Raw genomic sequence first — 18,688 nt, 5'->3', positions numbered from 1 at the left:
CTGCGAGATGCACGCCGAGCCCGCCCAGACCCTAGGACGCCTTCACGACGGGGACTGTACTTAGACGAACCCGCTGTAGCTAAATGCTTGCAAGAGAATCAACGACTGATTAACCTCGGATGATGGGAAGATATCGGAAAAGAAATCAGTGGGACTTGTGGAGGCGGGCGTGGTAGACGATCACTTTCATATTGTCTTGGTTGGCAAGTCGACATCCACGTTCGAAAAGACCCCATCTGCTGAGAATGCTGGCGTGGAGCATCTCAAATCTGGAGGCGGGGTCTGGGGAAAATGAGGAGGGTTGAAGCGGAGAGATATGGGGAGACGGGGCAATGCGAAGCGAGATCCAGCCTCCACTGATGTTGTTGTTCAACTGTCCCTCCCCGTCTACTTTTCCTTCCCTTTCTTTATAAGAAGCTTCTTACGTTCTTAGTTCTTTTTAATCTGACTTCATTCTCTGATTTATCTCGTTCTCATTTCCTGTTAATCTCAGTGCCTTTGCAAGATATGGTTTCCCAAGAAAAGCCATCCCAACGTACCGGAGGCACCGCTCCCCCAGATGCCGTCGAGACCAACCGCCCAGATGAGGTCAACAAGGAACCGTCAATCGTCGAGGCAAATGATGGGGACGGAAAGGGGGAGCTTCTGCCTTCTCCAGAGGAGCAGATCGACGCTTTGGGCATCCCAAACTGGAGAGAGCTGGAGAAGCAGGTCGTCAAACGCCTTGACATGACTCTGATGCCATGCCTCTGGGTCTTGTATCTGTTTAACTACTTGGATCGTGCCTCCATCGCGTAAGTCATAACGCCCCTTGCACATCAATTCATCATTTGGCTTCAAGCTGACGCACATCGCATCATAGACAGGCTAGACTCAGCAGCCTTGACGAGGACCTGGATCTAAAAGGGTACCAATACGGCACTGCGGTTTCGATTCTAAGTGTTGGGTGAGTTTCTTGTACCTCGCAGAACCTCTTTAAATGCTAATGAATCGGTAGCTACGTTCTTGGCCAGATCCCTTCGAACATGATCATTGGAAAGGTGCGGCCTAGCCTGTACCTCTGCTGCATGGCCCTGGTCTGGTCTAGCGTCTCCGCTGCCACTTGTGGTGTGAAGAACTACCAAGGGCTCATTGCCGTGAGATTCTTCTTAGGAGTGGTCGAGGCACCGCTGTTTCCTGGTGTACGTATGAAGTCAATCTTAACAGTTTCTATGACTAATGATGTCGGTTTCAGGCAATCTATGTCATGTCTTGCTGGTACACAAGGAAGGAAATGGCGCTCAGATGTGCCCTTCTATACACTGGCCAGACACTCGCATTTTGCACCGCAGGACTCATTGCTGCCGCTGTTTTCGGCACGCTTGAAGGGTCGTACGGCTTGGCTGGATGGCAGTGGCTTTTCATTGTCCTCGCGTCCACTGGTGCAGGACTTGCCATGATCGCCCTGTTCATTCTGCCCGACTATCCAGACTCCACAACTGGTAGTGCTCGTTGGTCAATGACTGAGGACATGCGCAAAGTCGCCGCTGCTCGCATTCTTGCCGATCGAGTTTCCACCGCGGAGGCGAAGACTGGTGTATGGCACGGACTGAAGATGAGTGTCTTCGATTACAAGATGTGGCTTCTCGTCGGCATGAACATCGGCATCTCGGCTGCCTACGGGTTCTCCAACTTCTTCCCATCAATCGTTCGCGGATTTGGCTACAACAACACGATCACTCTGGTGCTCACGGCGCCCCCATACATCTTCGCCGCCGCTGGATCCCTGGTCAATGCCTGGCACTCCGACAAGACTAAGGAGCGTGGATACCACTTTGCGGGACCTATTGCGTTTGGGTGCATCGGCTACATCATTTGCCTCGCCACCGAGAACCGCAACGCCCGTTATGGTGCCTCTTTCATCTACGTTGGCGGCATGTACTTCGCCAACCCCTTGATCAGCACCTGGACTTCCAATACGATGGGCAGAACCCCTGAGAAACGTGCAATTTCTGTCGCTCTCGTCAACGTTTTGGGTCAAATCGGAAATCTGATCGCTCCCTACTTCTTTGTCGACTCTGACGAGCCTCGGTATCGTTTGGCGTTCATCATGATGATGGTCATGGGCTTGATCGCCTGCGTGAGCGCCATGGGTCTGAAGCTCTACCTGCATCGATCCAACAAGAAGCTGTACCGCACAGCGATAAGGAATGGGACGGCTTATCAGCCATATGTTATGTAACGCTTGGGATTCCTAGTAGTCATTGGGTTTGAAAAAGTATACGGGCATACGCATTTGCAGGAGCCAAGGACATCTCGTCACCTAAGAACAGTAGGTCCTTTGTCAGATTGCAGTTTGCGAAGTATTGCTACAAAATATGCTAGCACGCTGTTTCGATTAACAGGAAAAAAGAAATGAGAACATGGCTAATGTTCAATATGGAGATTGGATCCAATAGATCTTTATTTCGTTCAGGATGCTTCCCAAACGGCGGGTTGGCTCCGCAGCTCTAATTTAAACTCTGACTTAGACACCATCCCGAAATAAGCCTCAATGTTCGCAACCACAAGTCAACAAGGAGGAGTAGAGGGCCAACCAGGCTACGAGATAGAGTCACAAATGTATTGGCGAAACAGTTATCCCCGTCTGTTCATTGTGTTGTCTGAGGTTCTGCTTGAGTATTGTGATCTTTGTGGATGCCTACGTAATCTGTTCGCCCCTACCCCTTTTGCCCGCCACATGCACTTTGAAATGGCGGTCACCCAAACCGCCAAATAATAGCCTTTTCCCACGAATGTATTCAGTTTCATTTGGCGGTTTGAGAGGGTAGACCTGTTATTGATGGTTAGCCTCCAGACCAACGGCATTGTGCATAGAAACTTACAAGTTCAGAAAGCTCAGAGGAACTTATATCCGATAGGTGCTGAAGCTTGAAATGTGCTTGATACCAACGCTAGCCGTACACTCTTTCCCAGCGTCGACGTAGTACCCTACGACGGCACCACCAGTGCCTTTGAGTAGTACGATAGTTCGTGTTTCACTGGTGCTTTTGATGCGCACGGTACCGGCATTGTTACATCCAGGAGCGGAGAAATAGGCGGCGATGGTAGATTCAGAACAGGACGTTACGCCATCTGTGGTCGTACACGACCCAGACCTGGGAGTATACCATTTGGAGTGATCGACGGAAGGGTCAACGACGGCGCAAGTGGTAGTTTGAGCTGCAGACGCAACGATGAAGGCGCTTAGGGATAGGATGGTGAGTCTCATGGCTGGAACAGAGTCGAAGAGCTTTTTGAGTTGTGAATGATGTTGCGGGAGTGTAATAATGATGATGATGATGGTGGTGATGATGACAACGGAGTAAGACTCATATTTCTGGAAGTATTCCTGGCTTTATATAGCAGTAAATCATAGCAAAGACGTTAATGTTGCTGTTGAACATCGATACGGCAGTGGTGACTTGTTTGGCCTCATGTGTTCCTCTGGTGTGACTTCACTCCTGCAGTCGACTATTGATGTGATCTATCATCTTGCACTTTCATTGCCAAAAGTTTGAGCCTAGAATTCTACAGATCTGATTTGTGGCAATACTTTAATGAGCTGGTGTCAAGGGCACAACGGGGTCAGTGGGGTCAGAACGGGCCGTACCGAACTCTTCTTGGAGTCTATTCAAACGCCGCATCCAATGGGATGATGGTTGATTATTCCAGCGCCCCCACCTTTAGAGCCAAGACACCGATCCAGCTGTAGAAAAGGGCGACGTATTCAGCGGCAGCAGACTTATCGTGTGTTCTTTGCAAATCGAAAATGGATGGTCCTTTCACCCGTGACATCCCGCCGGCTCGCGCGCGCCTGAAGTCATTGGCATTGACCGGGGTGATTCCGTAGCTCTGCAGCTCCCAGAAGCTCTTCATGCGTACATGTGTTCACAACGTGGAAGGGTATGACACCGAAGATTTTCGCGTTGATGCAAGGAGGCTTTGCGGGCTCGGGCGGTCGACGAAGGTGGCCATAGGAGTTGAGGTAGCGTCTCGACAAGCGCTGGAGAATTTTCTCCAGATATGCAGTTTGAAATCGAACCCTACTCATGAGCATTCGAGCTTGGGCAGCGAGTCTGCTTCAATTTATAGTGACTCGATGACAAGGGCACTCACGCAGGATTACCAACGAAGGGAATCAACGCTCAAGCCTGTGGCAGACGCTATCTAAGTCCCGACAAGTATAGTGGAAGGATGACACATACAAGATGCCATGTACTTCGAGCACCTCTTCGGCCGAGATACGACCCAGTAGTAAGATTACATCCTAGTTTGACATCCCGCCGGCATCTGCATGTCTGCCCGTGGGCTGCATCGCGGGACTCCTCGTGTGTGTTGTCAAGTTGTTGGTGGAACGATTTATAATTCAAGTTAGATATGGTAAACCATACTTTGGAACTGTAAGACCAAAGTTAGATTCTTGGAATACTTCCGGAGCATCAATCTGCCGGTATGTAGGAGTTTATGTCCTGTAATTGTGAATTATGGATTATTGTAGAAACTTATATAAAGCTGTCTCGGTCCCTACCAATTTGGTCATTCCTTCCCCATCAACCTCATTGTTACAAACTCTCCCAAGACATAATTGAATCACCTTTCGGTACTTCTGGCTCAATCTTTGTTCACCTTTGAATATGAGAGCCGATATTTTCACTCTTGCTGTCTTAGCTAGCACAGCTATTGCCCAGGACGCACTGACCTGCCGAGTCATCGATCCCATTGAGTCGCGTACCAATTGGTTCACCGTTGAGTCTGGCAACTGTGAGACCTCGGGTACTCTCGAGACCTGTGGACCGTCCGGAAGCTCAATTCAGAGCTTCTTTTCTTTCCCTGGCTGCAATCTAGCCGGCGCTTTGCGCATCAAGAACCACGCTTCGGTCAATGCCATCACCCAGCTCAAGGGTATTGGTGGTTCTTGGGTGGCATACTCTCTTTCAGCGGGCGAAGAGTGCACGACAAACCTCGGCTTGAGCCGTGTGGCTAGCTACACCAACTTTCGCTACAGCAGGTACGAATCGTCTTCCATCTAGGTATTGTGTGTCTAGAGACTGACAAGAAGTGCGAACAGGGCGGACGCAGTGAACGCGACGTCCAACTGAGTCCGAATTAGGATTGGATTCTTCACGTGGACGAGAGAGAAAAGAGGGATTGGGGGCTGTGAGGTTCCGGAACCTGGTCATAGTGGTGAGAGAAAATAACAGAACGTGTGTCCTGTGATACGAGACATAATATGGAGTGATGCGTAAATAAATAGTACGTTGTATTGGGTCCTGATGTCGTCGCTATTCTTCGCTATGTTTTTGAGGCATTGTTGATTCTAAATGCACTGCCTGTTACCTGCCATCGCTGGTCAATATATATGCTCCTCACCGAAGCCTGTCAAACACTCCGATCAGTTCCATTGCTGAAGCAGGTGACGTAATCTAAGGTGTCTGCAAATATCGTGGCGCTTATTCAAAGTCGCCGGATCGATAAATAAGACTTTGCGTTCGAAAACCCGATTTCCGTGTTGTTTTGATACCGCTTCCCACGTTGATGTGACCCAGGTGGGTATTTCTACATGCAAAGTCGCAGATATCGTGAGTTCAGCTTTCTCGCCTAGAACGGCATACCTGAACATGAAGCCCTTGTGCACACCGGCTGCCCAGACTTCCATAGTCCTGAGACGGGGCATGCGTATAGCTGCTCGACTTGCTGCTTGAAGTAGGTTTGCTATGCTGTGTAGACTCAAACATTGGTCAGTCTGGCAAGTAAGTACCAAGTCGGTGAGTTTGGGCCAGGACATAGCTGGCTGGGTTTGTAGTGAACTGGAAGAAGCCTCTATTAGCAAATTGTAGTGTCTGAAAAAGTCTTTCGCATCGATTGCATGAGATATTGCGAGCCTGTTGAGATAAAAGCTGGCACTGACTGCGGCCGAGGTCAAAATATCATCTGATTTCTTGGCATATAATCGCTGTTTGTGAAGCCGTTGGGATTGTGTCTCCCATAAAGACACCTCTTTAATGGTCGAATAGTTATTGATCGTTAGGAACAGCATTGCGTTCGCCCTGTTCCTCTCAGCCTGTCCTAGCCGTGTAACTGCAAGCCATGGTTCGTAGTTGATACGCTTGACTTCCGGCAGGCTTTGCAGTATGTCTCGCATAGAAATTGCCGATAGGCTGCGATAAAAGGTTCTCCGGATGGAAAATTCTTGAATCACAGGTACCCTAGGAAAATATGATTTGCGGGTACTTCCCACGTGCAGGAGATTTCCGATCAATCGCTCCCTGGCACCTCGAGGAGAATATGTGGGCCGATTGTGAGATTCACATCTACCGGGATGCTGGTGCTGTGAGTCGCTAGGGGAGCTGGCGCTGAGCTCGAGTGTTAAGCCCCCCATCTCCCAACTTGAAAGTGCAGAGAAAAGTGCGGTCAACTGTCTGATGAAACTCGCATCGTTCGAGGTGGCTGTGCGTGCGTCTTCTGGTTGGTCGCAATCGTCACAAGAGTATTCTCTGAGCCATAAGTGGAAGGAGATCTTCTTGACCAGTGTTTTTCGAATGTCTGTTATATATCGTTTCATCAGAGTACGATCAAGAGTTGACGATTGGAAGTTCAGGGTCCGCCATATTTGCGGTTCGAAAAATGTCTGCCATTGCCGAGATACACTTGCCAATCTGGCTAGGGAATGCTTTCCATGGGCCAAGCTGCCGAGCTCTTCCAAGATCATTAGTTGGAGCTCCGATGGGATTGCCGTCCATCGAATATCCTGTATCAGATTTCTTCGGGGAGAGGCGTGCTGGGGTAGTTCTAGTCTTGAACTACGTCGCATCGTGAAAGCATGGGCCACAAATGGGCGGATGGCGGGACTTGCAAACGGGATGGGGTGAAGAGGAACAGACAAAGCGTAGTAAAAAAATCACTGAAGGCGGAGAAAGGAGTGGAAAAGAAGGTCAAGGGTAAGGTTTTATATAGGAAGCACGTGTTCTCCAGGTTCGCATTTGACGTTTATGAGCAAAATCCCCAGGGTCACCCAGCATTAAGCTTTCCGCCATCAAAATACACATTCAGAGTACGACGCTGCCAAGGTAGTGACGAACCTTAGAAAATAGACTAGGACTACATTAAAACGACATTCCTTGGTATCTTATACGATTTCTGCTATTCACTTCTAGCGTAATGCTTTCAGCAGAGAGCCGCATAAGACTCTTATTTTAGTCTAGTTATCACTTCTATCGACCCTGTCATCTACTTTTTTTGCCATTTTTATCATCTTTCTCATAATCGCTCTCATCCTCATTGTCGTCGCTGTCCCTGTCGTTATGTGGCGCCGTTGTCGTTCTCCGCTGTCTCCTCTCGTCATTGTTCGCATCCGTCCACCCGGATAACAAAGCTTCGAGCTGCGTGTCCCAGATTAGGGATATACACGTATCAAGAAATGTACGTATACCGCGCTCAGGGTGTATTTAGATAACATAAATATCGCTGAGTACTAGGGAATCATGGATGAGTATGTTTTGTTACAATTACATAAGTATATAATTCTTAGTTACACCCTCTGGCGACATCTAACCATCAACGGCACCTTCTGCCAGATGAGGTAGATCCTTTGCTTGCTCACCCAATCTTCAGCCATGTCGACAAGCTCAAGATCAAAATTCCATAGAATCTTGGCCAAAACGATGCGCAATTCTGCATATGCCATGCTAGAGGTGTTGTCAGTAAGTCTCCAATTTGGGGCCCATCGCGACTCTCTCACCTCTTTCCGATGCAGTTTCTCGGACCAAATGAGAATGGCTGACTGGCAAACTTGTCGTCCCTGCTGAAATCTTCATCCATCCATCGTTCAGGGATGAACTCCTTGGGATGTGACCAGTTGAATCCCGAGTGAGCAGCTGAAAGTTGATGGACTCCAACTGCGGTCTGCCAAGCCAATCTTGTTAGCGGTCTTCACACAAGTACTTATGGGCTATGCACATACTCCTCCGGGAACCCATTTGCCGTCAATATCTTCGCCGGCACCAGGCACGAAACGGGGTAAAGCGCTGGGGCTTGGAGGATATATTCTCAACCCTTCCTCAATGACTGCCTTGAGGTATCGCAGCTCACCGGTTGAAGTCATCGTGATGTCCTCGTCTCTTGTAAAGGCGTTGCGGATCTCCTGTGTCAATCTTGAGTATTTCTCAGGACTCCGACACAAGAAGTACGTGATGCCGGACAGCGCGGTGGCAGCAGTACCGCTGCCAGCCACAATGAAGGCCGATGCCATTCTGACGAGGTCGGCATTGCTCAGGTCCGCTTGAGGATTTTCCAGAATGTAGCTCATGAAATCCTTCTTGTTCTCGGTGGCCTGAAGCCTTCGCTTGACCTTCCCAGCTGTGAGTTCGCCATGCTTCTTGAGAGCCATTTTCTGAGCCTTCGGGGCGAGCCACTCGAGCCACCTGTCCAAGCCGTAATGAATCGCAAATTGATACCGGACAATGCCCTGAGCTCTGGTCCCGATAACCTGGAGCCATGGCTGGGATGCATCGTCTAGACAGCCAGCGGCCTGGCCGAAGGCCAAATCGCTGATAATATCAAAGGCAGCCAGACTGAACCACTTGACCAAATCCTGTGGGGCGCCGCTCTTGCTGGAGGATCGTAGCCGATCTACAAGTTTGTTGGCGTAGAGTTGCAGAATTTCCTCTTGTTCTCTCAATGCACGCTCGCTAAACGCTGGTAAGACAGCTTTCCGGAGTCTGGCATGTGGCTCTTGATCAGCGGTGACAATGCCGCCATTGCGAACAGCTGGGTTGGTCACACTCGGACCAGCGATTCCACGGCCGTCAAAGCACTTTGGGAACTCAGGGGTTCGTTGACCGTAGATCTTCTTCCAGGCGGTGGAGCTGGTGTATGAAAGCTCATCTGGCGCAATTCTGACCACTGGGCCATACTGCTCGTGCAGTTCTCGAATTCTGAAGGCCAAGCTTCCTTTGAGATTGACGAGGTTCCAGGGAAGGCGGCTTATTGCCCACAGTCGGGGACCGGGATAATGCCGAAGCGGATGGAAGTAGATGTTGTAAGCGGCGCGACCGACACCATAAAGGATCGCCTACACATATTCAGTTAGTGCCCTTATCAGGGAAGTTGCCTACTCACGGAGACAGCGAAGAACAGCAAGATGCCTGCCGCGCTAGAGGCACAGTGCACCACCAAATGAGACATTCCCATCACGGACAGATGTCGACCAGAAGTAAAGGGAAACAAATAAAACAAAGTTCCCGTCGCTTGGCCAATGCCAAGCATCACGGCTCACACCGTTTTATGTTCAACATTGAGATTTTCGTGGTTTGCGCTCGCGAGTCAGTCTTTTGGGTTAAGGACACCAGTGACAGTTCCACCCCAGGAAACGTGCACAACGGCTTGGACATGATTCAACAATTGAAGAAATTGGATCCCTGTAGCGGGTCCACGATTGATTGTGATGTCGTACTCTGTGTGCTCTCCCAAACCCCATGATGGTAGAGAGCTCTATGGATATCAAAATATGTCTATGAATTCATGATTACGCTTAGTCATCCGCCTCAAAGAAATGCATTACTGTCGGCGCGTCTGTTGAGTTGCCCGTCGAGTTGCCGCCAAACTGCAGATACCCAGCCGTATCCAAGAGGGGCAAGACGGCAATGTCTTTGTAATCTCCCATGACCCAGACAGTTTGCATGCCCATCACCATGTGTTGCAGGATGTGGCAGTGGATCTAGAATGTTCGTTAATTCCATGTCTCACGATGAGCCGAGCAGAATGAAACATACCATCCAGACACCGGCATCTTCTACGCGCAGACGCCACGCTCTCCAGCCAGCGTTAGCGCCAGATGTCGTCTTTTCGCCGTATCGGTAAAGGTTCGTTGTGTCTCGCTTGACCGGGTTGTAGTTTTTCAGCTTCTCCTCATTTTCTGTTTGGTTGTATGTTCCGTTGCCACTTCCAATGTCCCAGAAATGTCCACCATGAGCATGGAATGGGTGGAAGTCCACGCCACCACCATTGTTGACGAGGGAACCAGTGTTGTGCCAGACAATCTCAAGAACCTGCAAATTGGTAAGCGTATGTCACAGACGCCAACCAGTAAGGATTGCTTACCTCGCCAAGCTTCGCAGGCCAAGTCAATGTTGTTGGGTCCCAACCGTTGTTGTTCATCGCAGCTGTGTAGTTTGGCATCGCGGCTTCCCCTTGCTCATAAATGTTGACCAGATACGGCTTGTCACCAGGGAACGGTGACGAGGTTTCATTCCACTCCAGTCCGTTGATCTGCCAGATGATTGATTGCGTAGACAACTGTCGACTGTCGATGTTGATGGTGCGTGTCACCTCACTTGCCTTTGGAAAGTTGTTGGGCACCAGAGGCTCCAATGCGTACTCAGCCCATTCGTAGGGCTTCGTGGAGAACGTCAAAGGGGGAGTCGCGGGCGCCTTATTAATCTGAGTCGTAGCCTTGTAGTATCGCAGGACACCGTAGCCTTGGTAAACTTTAGGTCTGTCCTTTGTCTCCATCTGGATGAGGAAGTCGCCAGTTCCGTTGAGCTCCTCCTCAGTCTTCGCCTTGAAAATGACATCAAAGCGCTGACCTGAAGACAGTTGCATGATGTTCTCGGAGTGTGGCTTGGTGTACGCGCCATCAGCAGAAATGATGGTGAAGTTATCGTGGCCCACAATGCCCAGTTGCACCATGGAAATGGCCGTGGCACCGATGAACCGCAGACGGTAAGTCTTTCCAGGCTCAACGTTGATAATAGGCAGCTTGCAGCCGTTCTGGCCAGCTGTTTCGTCAACTGAAACTCCAACGCCATTGATGAGGACCGCGTTGGTCTCACCGGACCATACGAAAGGCGACGCAGTCAATCCCTTTTCGATCTGAGTATCGGTTTTGTTGTAATAGTCGGAAAGCATGATGATTCGCTCATCATCATATGCGTAAGGAGGTTCCGCACTGTCCTCAATGATCAAAGGCCCAGCGGCGGTCATAGCCTGGAAGCCCACATGCGAGTGATAGAAGTAGGTACCGGACTCTGACTTCAGAGGGTAAACCTCGTAGTCGAAGAAGCGACCCGGTGGGATGGGCCATTGACTCGCAGACGGAGTGCCATCTGAAAAGGGCGCCATGCGCATGCTGAGTCCGTGCCAATGCATGGTAGTGTTGTGGTGTTCCATGTCGTTATATACTCTAATCCAACTCCTCTGTCCGGGCGGGAGCCTAAGTGTTGGGCCGTAGAGAGTGCCATTAACGACAACCGACTCCCGTGTTTGGCAGCCAATTGAGACGTTCTGTTGAGTAACCCTTAAGATATGGTCGGGTGTGAAGCTGGCGTCATGCGTTTGCATACCTCCATAGTGCCCTGGAGCACCATGTCCGCTGGCGCGCGGGGCCCAAGCAGAAACTTGGGTCAGGCAAGAAAGGAAAGAAACGAGCGAAACGAACGGACGCATTGTGGATGACGGGCAGAAGACGGACGGGCAGAAGACGAACAGGTGGGAGGAAGAGCTTGGGATAAGATATGTTTTGTAGTCAAACGAAATGGGGGTGTGGACGACCGCCTTACACCTCCGGGGTGCAGTTCGCAGACGAGAAGCAGCCGCAAGATTCGCTGGTGGATGCAGTGGAACGAGACGCAGGTACAAAGGAGATGAGATGGGAAAGGAACGATATGGGGATGCACGGGATGACCGAAGCTACTGCGTGTGTCCCAATCTACAGTCAGGCTTGGGAGTGGTCATGAGAGTGAAAGAACGGTCAAAAGGGCACAAGATCTTCCACCTTGCTTTCCCAGCCGATGTTTGATGTTTCTTCGCCATCCTGAGAGAATCAAGGCAGGAATGCAGTTGTTGTCGTCGTCAACGTCCGCGAACCCCTCATTTCAGGTCGGACAACCTTTGTCTCAAGTCTCACAGCAACAGGCCGTCCGATGTCCGTACTAGAGCTAGTCTGTCTTACACGAGCCATCAGGCATTCTTCCCGCCCCGGCGTGGTAACGAACCCGAGTACCTTCCGCCCCTCCCTTCATACCGACTAACACAGTTACCGTTGCACTCACCTGCAGAAAGCCTACCAGCTCGGGGGGCCCTTCACGTTGTCAGCGGGCGGAACGTTTTTAGCTCTGCAAACATAAAGTCTAAACACCCCAATCGGAATCGCAGATGAGTCGGTCGCCCGCTTGAAGTGGGGTGCAGTGATTCAGTTGCCGGCAATAGGCTTTTGACGATCCATGTAGTGATCTTAAAACTGAATTAAGGCTGCTTGGTCCGTTGACTGAGGCTGCCTTTCCCCCATTCACAGCGTTGCATTTGCGTAGGGCGCACTCGTGTCCGGAACCGTCGGAGTCGGCGCCTAGGTACTCTATATCCTGGGGCAGTTCCACTCTATCGGTTCGTCTTAAGATGTGCATGTTTGACTCGAGAGCCAAGACAACCGTCGCTCCTGATGATGTTGCTTGGCCAGTGCAATCTGTTCGCTGCACGGGTGTTTCCCGCGGGCAGCCAACACCATAATGATGAAATCGTCATTGGGTCTCATTCGAGAGATCCAAGTATTCGTGGTGTCCCCTTGTTCTGTCTATTGTTCTGTTCTGGGGATGAGCAAGAGTGCGGGCACCAGCTGGTGTGCGGGCATCGCCGACGAGATGTCGATGAACCTTGTCAAACCTTATTCCATCTTCAATCAACCCCACAAATCGGCACTGTGCCTTCCTTGTTTGTTAAGGCGGCATAAACATCGTAATCACCGGCCACAGTGACGGAAAATCTAAAGTGCGAATGATAGAGCGCACTATCGCTTATCTTCCCCGCCCTGGACTGTCAACGAGTCACGCTGCCGCAAAGTGCAGCGTCACAAGATCCTGGCCATTGATTTAAGGGGTCGAATAGATGTATTAAAGGATAAGATATATTGAGTAGCCTGCTGTTGGCACCATAAGTCGGAACCGCCGACCAGCCGAGCCGACTTCTTAGCCCAGCATCCAAAAACGAACGACAGACCCCAACGACGAATATCCAACGTCAAGCACCTAAAACATCAAAAGGCAATCGAAGTGGGCAAAAGTCCTAACCTTGCATGGCTGTAGACATTCCCAAACCGCAAAGTCGAATCGCAAAGCCAACGATGACAAGAGTCCCCATGGGCATCGATGGGATCATTGTCTGGAAAGTCTATGTTGAGGCAAGATGGGAGAGACGTCCTTGTCTCATCAGTGCGTGGCAATGACTGCCAACTATCTAAAGCACATGGACTCAGTTGTTCACAAGCCAATTTTCGTTGATGAACACCAGCCCGTCCCAATTTGGAAGGTGGTAGTAATGTGGTCTTCCATCATTGTAAGTCAAGAGGAGAATTTTCGCTCACCTCCACTGCCTCATAGCCGTGATCAGATGTTTTGTCGATAGCTTGCTTAAACGGCCCATCTTGTTGTGGTTATCGCCTTAATTGTAGGGAGTTGTGCTGCTCTCCGCGCCGACTGCACCCTTGAATCTCTCGGAGAGCTCAACGACAATGACAAGAATGACGGTGTGCACCACCTTCTTTGCAATGTACAGAACAGCAGGTCCAGTCTTCTGAATGCCGCACTTGATCACGTCGAAGAAGCCTTCTTCGCCACCGCCGTGAGAGGAGGCTTTAATGCGGAGTCGGTTCAGCATCTCCCTGGGGAGCGTCATTAGAGTCTCAAGAGCGGCCTCAGCAATAGCAACACGCCTGATGACAACTCGAGTGGCGTGCTCTTGGCTACCGGGGACGGGGGAATTGAGAGTGTACTCGGTATCGCCGCCAGTGTTTCGATACCACCCTGTGAAGACCACCACCCTCTGAAGACCACCACCCTTTGAAGACCACCGCCCTCCTGATTCATGCGAACCACGTATTGGTGAGCCAAGTCAAGTCCTTACTCGGTCAGACGAGGACCAGCAAGGGGTACAGTGGTGTCAAGTCTGGGCCTGAGCGAGCGGCACTGGGACTTGATGGTCCTCAGAACTCGGGCGGACTGTCTTTGCCATGGCTTGGAGGGATGCTTCAGTCTGGACAGCACACTCGATAGCTCCAGAGCTGGTGGCACTTTTGACGGCGTTGGAGGTGTTGCCATTCGCCATAGCACTCTGGGCGCCGGCCACTGTGGAGAGGGCTTCTCCGGCGACAGAGCCGACAGCTCCCTCAATACCGCCAAGACAAAGGCGAGACTGTTGAGTTGACCAATTCAAGTCTCACTGCAACGAACTTAAGAACCCTAAAACACCAAGGAATCTCTCCTCGTTGCGACTCTTTTGAAAACCCTTGCTATAGTCCCTGATCGGCGCGTCGTCCGGCGAAAAGCTCTCCAGGCGAAAGCCATTGTGTGCATTGTCGCCTTTGTAGCCAGTCTCATGGCTATCGGAGCTGTTGCCATTGAAATCATTATCGTTGCTTCAGGCTTTATCACTGTGGAAGACGGTCCAATTGACACTGCTGCCCGTAGGAGTTAGTACATGCCAACGGATTCAAATCCAGTGTCGGCGGCTTGGAGAATAACGGGTCGAAATTGACCTATGCGTTCGTCGTCAGCAAAGGTCTTCGTTTGTAAGGCCTGTGATGGTTCAAATGCTGGCGAAGGTAAGGATATATTGCTCGAAAATGTGCCATTCGGTGTTCTCGATGCATTACTCATCCATTTGAATACCTTTCTCGCCATCATCACCGTTCGGGTGATGGAGATACTTGTCGCCAGGGTAGCGACCACCCCGATGTTAAGCCCATTGGCAGTGAAAGGCTTATATCGGTATGAGATGTTCGTGAGGTTTCCCGCAAAGGGGCTATTGATCTTGATGAAGGCAACGTCCTGGTTGACGCTGACAAGCTTCTCGATCTACTTGGCGACGGTAACAATACGCGCCACCCCAAACTTGAACATATGTAGGTCCGTTGGTGGTGCTGACCGAGGCCTTGTAGCCGATATAGCAGTTGATCTCGATAGCTCCCTGAACACAGCGACTTCAGTTATGCACCACATGTCCTGCATTAGTGACATCGTCGCAACTGATGAGCCACCCAAGACCCAAGATCCACAAGCTGCGGTCCTTGCCGGCTTTGAATTAAGCCTGGATCTGACAGCAGCTGTGATCTTTTACACAGCCCTCTCTTCACATTTTCAAGTGAGGGAGGAAGAGGACAACTTATATCGAAACTTGCGGTCATCAGCAAAATGCCGGAGCTTGACGCCAAGACGACACAGACACAGTGCCTTTGTCAATGTCATCGGGAAAGATGGCAAACTCTGCACGTAAATTAGGGTTGAAGGACCGGTGCAAGAGAATGAGGTTTCAGACACGAAACGATGGTGATTGACAGCTGATGACGGTGAGATGAACATGCTCGGGTGACAGCCGTCGGCGTGACAAATGCAAAACCTGCCTCGGGCTCTTTGTCTCGTAACTGTCGTTCGTTTTCAAGGGGTAGTCGAAAGCGATGACGCACAAAGGTCGAACTCAGCTGAGCTTTAGAATTGAATTTTGTGCCGTGTTATGAGAAAGCAGGAGGCGTGAAGTATTATCCCTTCTCAAGACCCATTGATTGACACGCGCAACTTGACCCCGGAACATAACACTTGAATCAAGCTGAGTCTCTCTCATGCCAATGAATGTGGAGAAAGCAACCTCTTGTGTCGGTCACTTTTTCACAAATTAGCCTTGCTTGTCCTTGCCTTTGGAAAAAGTGCCAAAAGTCGAGCGGACCTATGAGGATAATTTCAGGAGCAGACGAGAGAGGGCTGGCCTCACCTTGATACTGAGCAATGTCTTGTTACTCAGCGGACATTGTCGTCGCTTTGGACTGATGGCAACAGAAACCATTGCCACCAACGAACACGGGCCCGCACCCATATCTTCCCTCCGTTAACCTCTTAAGCAGGTTTGTTCACCATGAAGACTTTTGATCGGCTTGCCTCTGCAGAGCTGTGAATGATTGTCTGATGATTGCTCAGATTCTTGACCCCGTCCCCTCTGGCTAAGTGTCCGGAGGGCTACGCGTTTGATTTTCCCTAGTATGCTGTCATACTTATCTTCTTCGTTTTCTTCTTATTCAGTGACACTGATACTATTGATATTGTTCTTGTCTTTAATGTCATCATCATTGTGATCATCATCGTCGTCCTCGCCGTCATCGTCGTCTGTGCCCATCATGAGACAAACACAAGTTTCCATGGGTTAACGCGATGCTGTTTCAGTATTACGAAAGTTGAGTTTGATATGGAATAATATAGGTTTGAAATACGTGTCCAAATATTGCAAATAAGCCTATGTAAAACCATAGCTGCGGCCGACTTGAGAGCCTCTTAAGGGGCAAAAGTTGACGCTGGTGAAAGCTTTAACCCTGGAAGCTACTTGAAATAACCGTAGTACATGCCCATTGTATTCTAGTGGTATTCCATGTACGTATCATCTGTGATCGTTTTCCACTAGTTCTGTAATTTGATGTTCGATCCTCAGTAACATTCTAGCCGTGAGACGTAAATTTTTCCAAAGGAATTAATTTGCAATTCTCCACAACTCAGTGCTTGCCCATGGTCATCATCGAATTAGTGTAACGTCCAAGTCACGGGTTTTTGAAATTGAGGGGTATGGTGCCACGAGGAACACTTTCAGGCAAGATTGTGATGGCGGAGGGGTCATGCCGAACCCTGAGCCGGTCGGCCGGTGGTTTTGCCATCGACGGCAACCATCATGCAGTGACCCGCAATAATCCACCTACCAATACCCATCAGGCTGCATCTTATCCTTGGACTTGCGCCAGATGAATGCAACATCTCCGTTAGTGCTTACCATCGGGGAGGGGGATGCCCGGTCCCAGAAGATGTTATATACTGAGACATCGGAGCCTCATCTCCCGAGTATTTCACGACAAGGTGCAGTCGTATCCTCGCCAGGCTCATCCAACTCATTCAATCTGACGCAATGACTGTGACTGAGACATGCGACGACGTCAAGGGCTCGAGGAAGCCTTTGCTTTTGATGGCTGCGTTTCCCATCGATGGTCACATCAACCCTCTATTCACCATTGCATCTCACTTGGTTAAAGTCGGGTACGAGGTGGCATTCTCCTCTCCATCGGCGTACCAGTCCAAGATCGAAGAAACTGGTGCCGAGTATATCCTCGCCGAAAACCCAATTACCGAATCAGTCTTCCTCAACTTTCGCGACGCTTCGCAGTTCCCTCCGGGCCCTGGAAGACTTGCGGCGCAATACAAAGCCATTTTCATGGATATGCAACCAACGAGAGCCAAGTCCATTGAAGAAGCTCTGGTAGTGCTGCAGGCCCGAGACCCCCACCGACAAATCATCGTTCTCGAAGATGTTTTCAACTCGGGGTTCACGGCTTTCAAGTATGGCCGGCCTCTTCCAGGCGGAGTCAAGAGACTGCCCAAGTCGATTGGATTTGGCGTCTCGCCAATCTTGGCCGAAAGTCAAGACACCGGACCGTTGTCGCTAGGGCTCTGGCCCGACTCTACAGAGTCGGGACGCCAAAGGAACAAGGCACTGTACGAGCTCGTGGAAAGAGGCCCCATGAAGCTCTTGTACGATGCTTGGCACGAGACTCTGAAGCAATGCGGCTGCAAAAACATCCCCGATGGCAAGATATGGAGGTCATTCTACACCGCTCACGACTCTGTCCTTCAGCTCTGCTCGCCGAGCCTCGAGTATCCTGTTTCCGATTTACCACCATGCCTTCAATTCGTTGGTGTTCTGCCTCGCAAGCCGCTGAAGCTGGGCTTCCAATTTCCCTCATGGTGGTCTGAAGTTGAGAAGAGACAGGAGAAGAACTACCGCTACGTCATCTTTGTATCTCAAGGAACTCTTAACCCACTCTGGTCGGAGCTCATTATCCCTGCCATCAATGCCTTTGCCGACCGCCCCGAAGTCTTGGTTGTAGCCACCTTGGGAGCTGTTGGCGCCCAGCTTCCGGCGGAAGTCAAGATACCAGCCAACGCTCGTGTCATTGACTACGTTCCCTACGATGCGATGTTAGAGTACACGGATGTCTTCATTTCCAATGCTGGTTACGGAACGTTGACTCATGCTGTCAGTAACGGAGTTCCAGTTTTACTTGCTGGAGAGAATGAGGAGAAGATTGAAGTCACTATGAGGGCTGTGTATGCAGGTATTGGACTCAGCCTGGGCACACAGACACCGACAGCGGAACAGGTTAGGAGGGGTGTGGAATGCATCTTGGAGGACACCAAGTACAAGAAGGCTGCGATGAAATTGAAATTGGAGAACAGTGATTTGGACGCGTTGTCGGCAATCGAAGCAAAAATCAGGGAGATGACGGAATGATGCCTCGCATGTTGGGGTCATTATAGCTGGAGGCTTGTGTGCTTGGTTTGCAAAACCATCCGAGATTGCATGGAACCGCTCGGTACAAAGTCCGAAAATGAATATAGATTATGTGCGTCATTCAAATTCATTTGTCAAAAAACTGTGTGTTTTTCTCTAGTCTTCGACCTCGCCACTAGCTGGAATTGCAAACGAGGGTAACATGCTCTAATATTTCTGAGGAATATGGTCGGCTGTTTCGACATTCCCGTCCACCTGCCGGACCCGAACACGAAAGCTGTGATTTCAAGAAAAGTAATTTTTCAATGGGTATTGTCAAGTCTTGCAGGAGCCACGCGCTCCGTCTCCGTGAAACAAAACGTCT

The 18,688-nt window shown here is 50.2% G+C and overlaps 4 protein-coding genes across 4 annotated transcripts; 2 read left to right on the top strand and 2 right to left on the bottom strand.

Annotated features, from left to right (window-relative positions):
- Positions 1-507: 507 nt before the first annotated feature.
- Positions 508-2,221, top strand: prlL-13 (MFS transporter prlL; the record flags this gene model as incomplete). The annotated part of the gene is made up of 4 exons (XM_036633910.1): positions 508-794; positions 863-946; positions 998-1,181; positions 1,235-2,221. The coding sequence occupies 4 exons, from the start codon at positions 508-510 to the stop codon at positions 2,219-2,221; spliced, it is 1,542 nt and encodes a 513-aa protein (XP_036499512.1).
- A 5,328-nt stretch (positions 2,222-7,549) lies between these two features.
- Positions 7,550-11,166, bottom strand: alt3-1 (Cytochrome P450 monooxygenase alt3; the record flags this gene model as incomplete). Its single annotated transcript, XM_036633909.1, has 6 exons — positions 7,550-7,706; positions 7,760-7,923; positions 7,982-9,091; positions 9,581-9,736; positions 9,792-10,067; positions 10,120-11,166. The coding sequence occupies 6 exons, from the start codon at positions 11,164-11,166 to the stop codon at positions 7,550-7,552; spliced, it is 2,910 nt and encodes a 969-aa protein (XP_036499511.1).
- A 2,283-nt stretch (positions 11,167-13,449) lies between these two features.
- Positions 13,450-14,112, bottom strand: CGCS363_v002059 (uncharacterized protein; the record flags this gene model as incomplete). The annotated part of the gene is made up of 2 exons (XM_036633908.1): positions 13,450-13,865; positions 13,998-14,112. The coding sequence occupies 2 exons, from the start codon at positions 14,110-14,112 to the stop codon at positions 13,450-13,452; spliced, it is 531 nt and encodes a 176-aa protein (XP_036500402.1).
- A 2,832-nt stretch (positions 14,113-16,944) lies between these two features.
- ugtA1-3 (UDP-glucosyltransferase A1) lies at positions 16,945-18,324 on the top strand (the record flags this gene model as incomplete). Its single annotated transcript, XM_036633907.1, has 1 exon — positions 16,945-18,324. The coding sequence occupies one exon, from the start codon at positions 16,945-16,947 to the stop codon at positions 18,322-18,324; it is 1,380 nt and encodes a 459-aa protein (XP_036500403.1).
- Between the last annotated feature and the right edge of the window lie 364 nt (positions 18,325-18,688).

Source organism: Colletotrichum siamense, assembly GCF_013390195.1.
Source record: "Colletotrichum siamense strain Cg363 chromosome Unknown KSG_Cg363_contig02, whole genome shotgun sequence".
Classification (NCBI taxonomy): Eukaryota; Fungi; Ascomycota; class Sordariomycetes; order Glomerellales; family Glomerellaceae; genus Colletotrichum; species Colletotrichum siamense.
The sequence above is the reverse complement of the archived record's forward strand: the minus strand, read 5'-3'. Positions and strand labels throughout refer to the sequence as shown.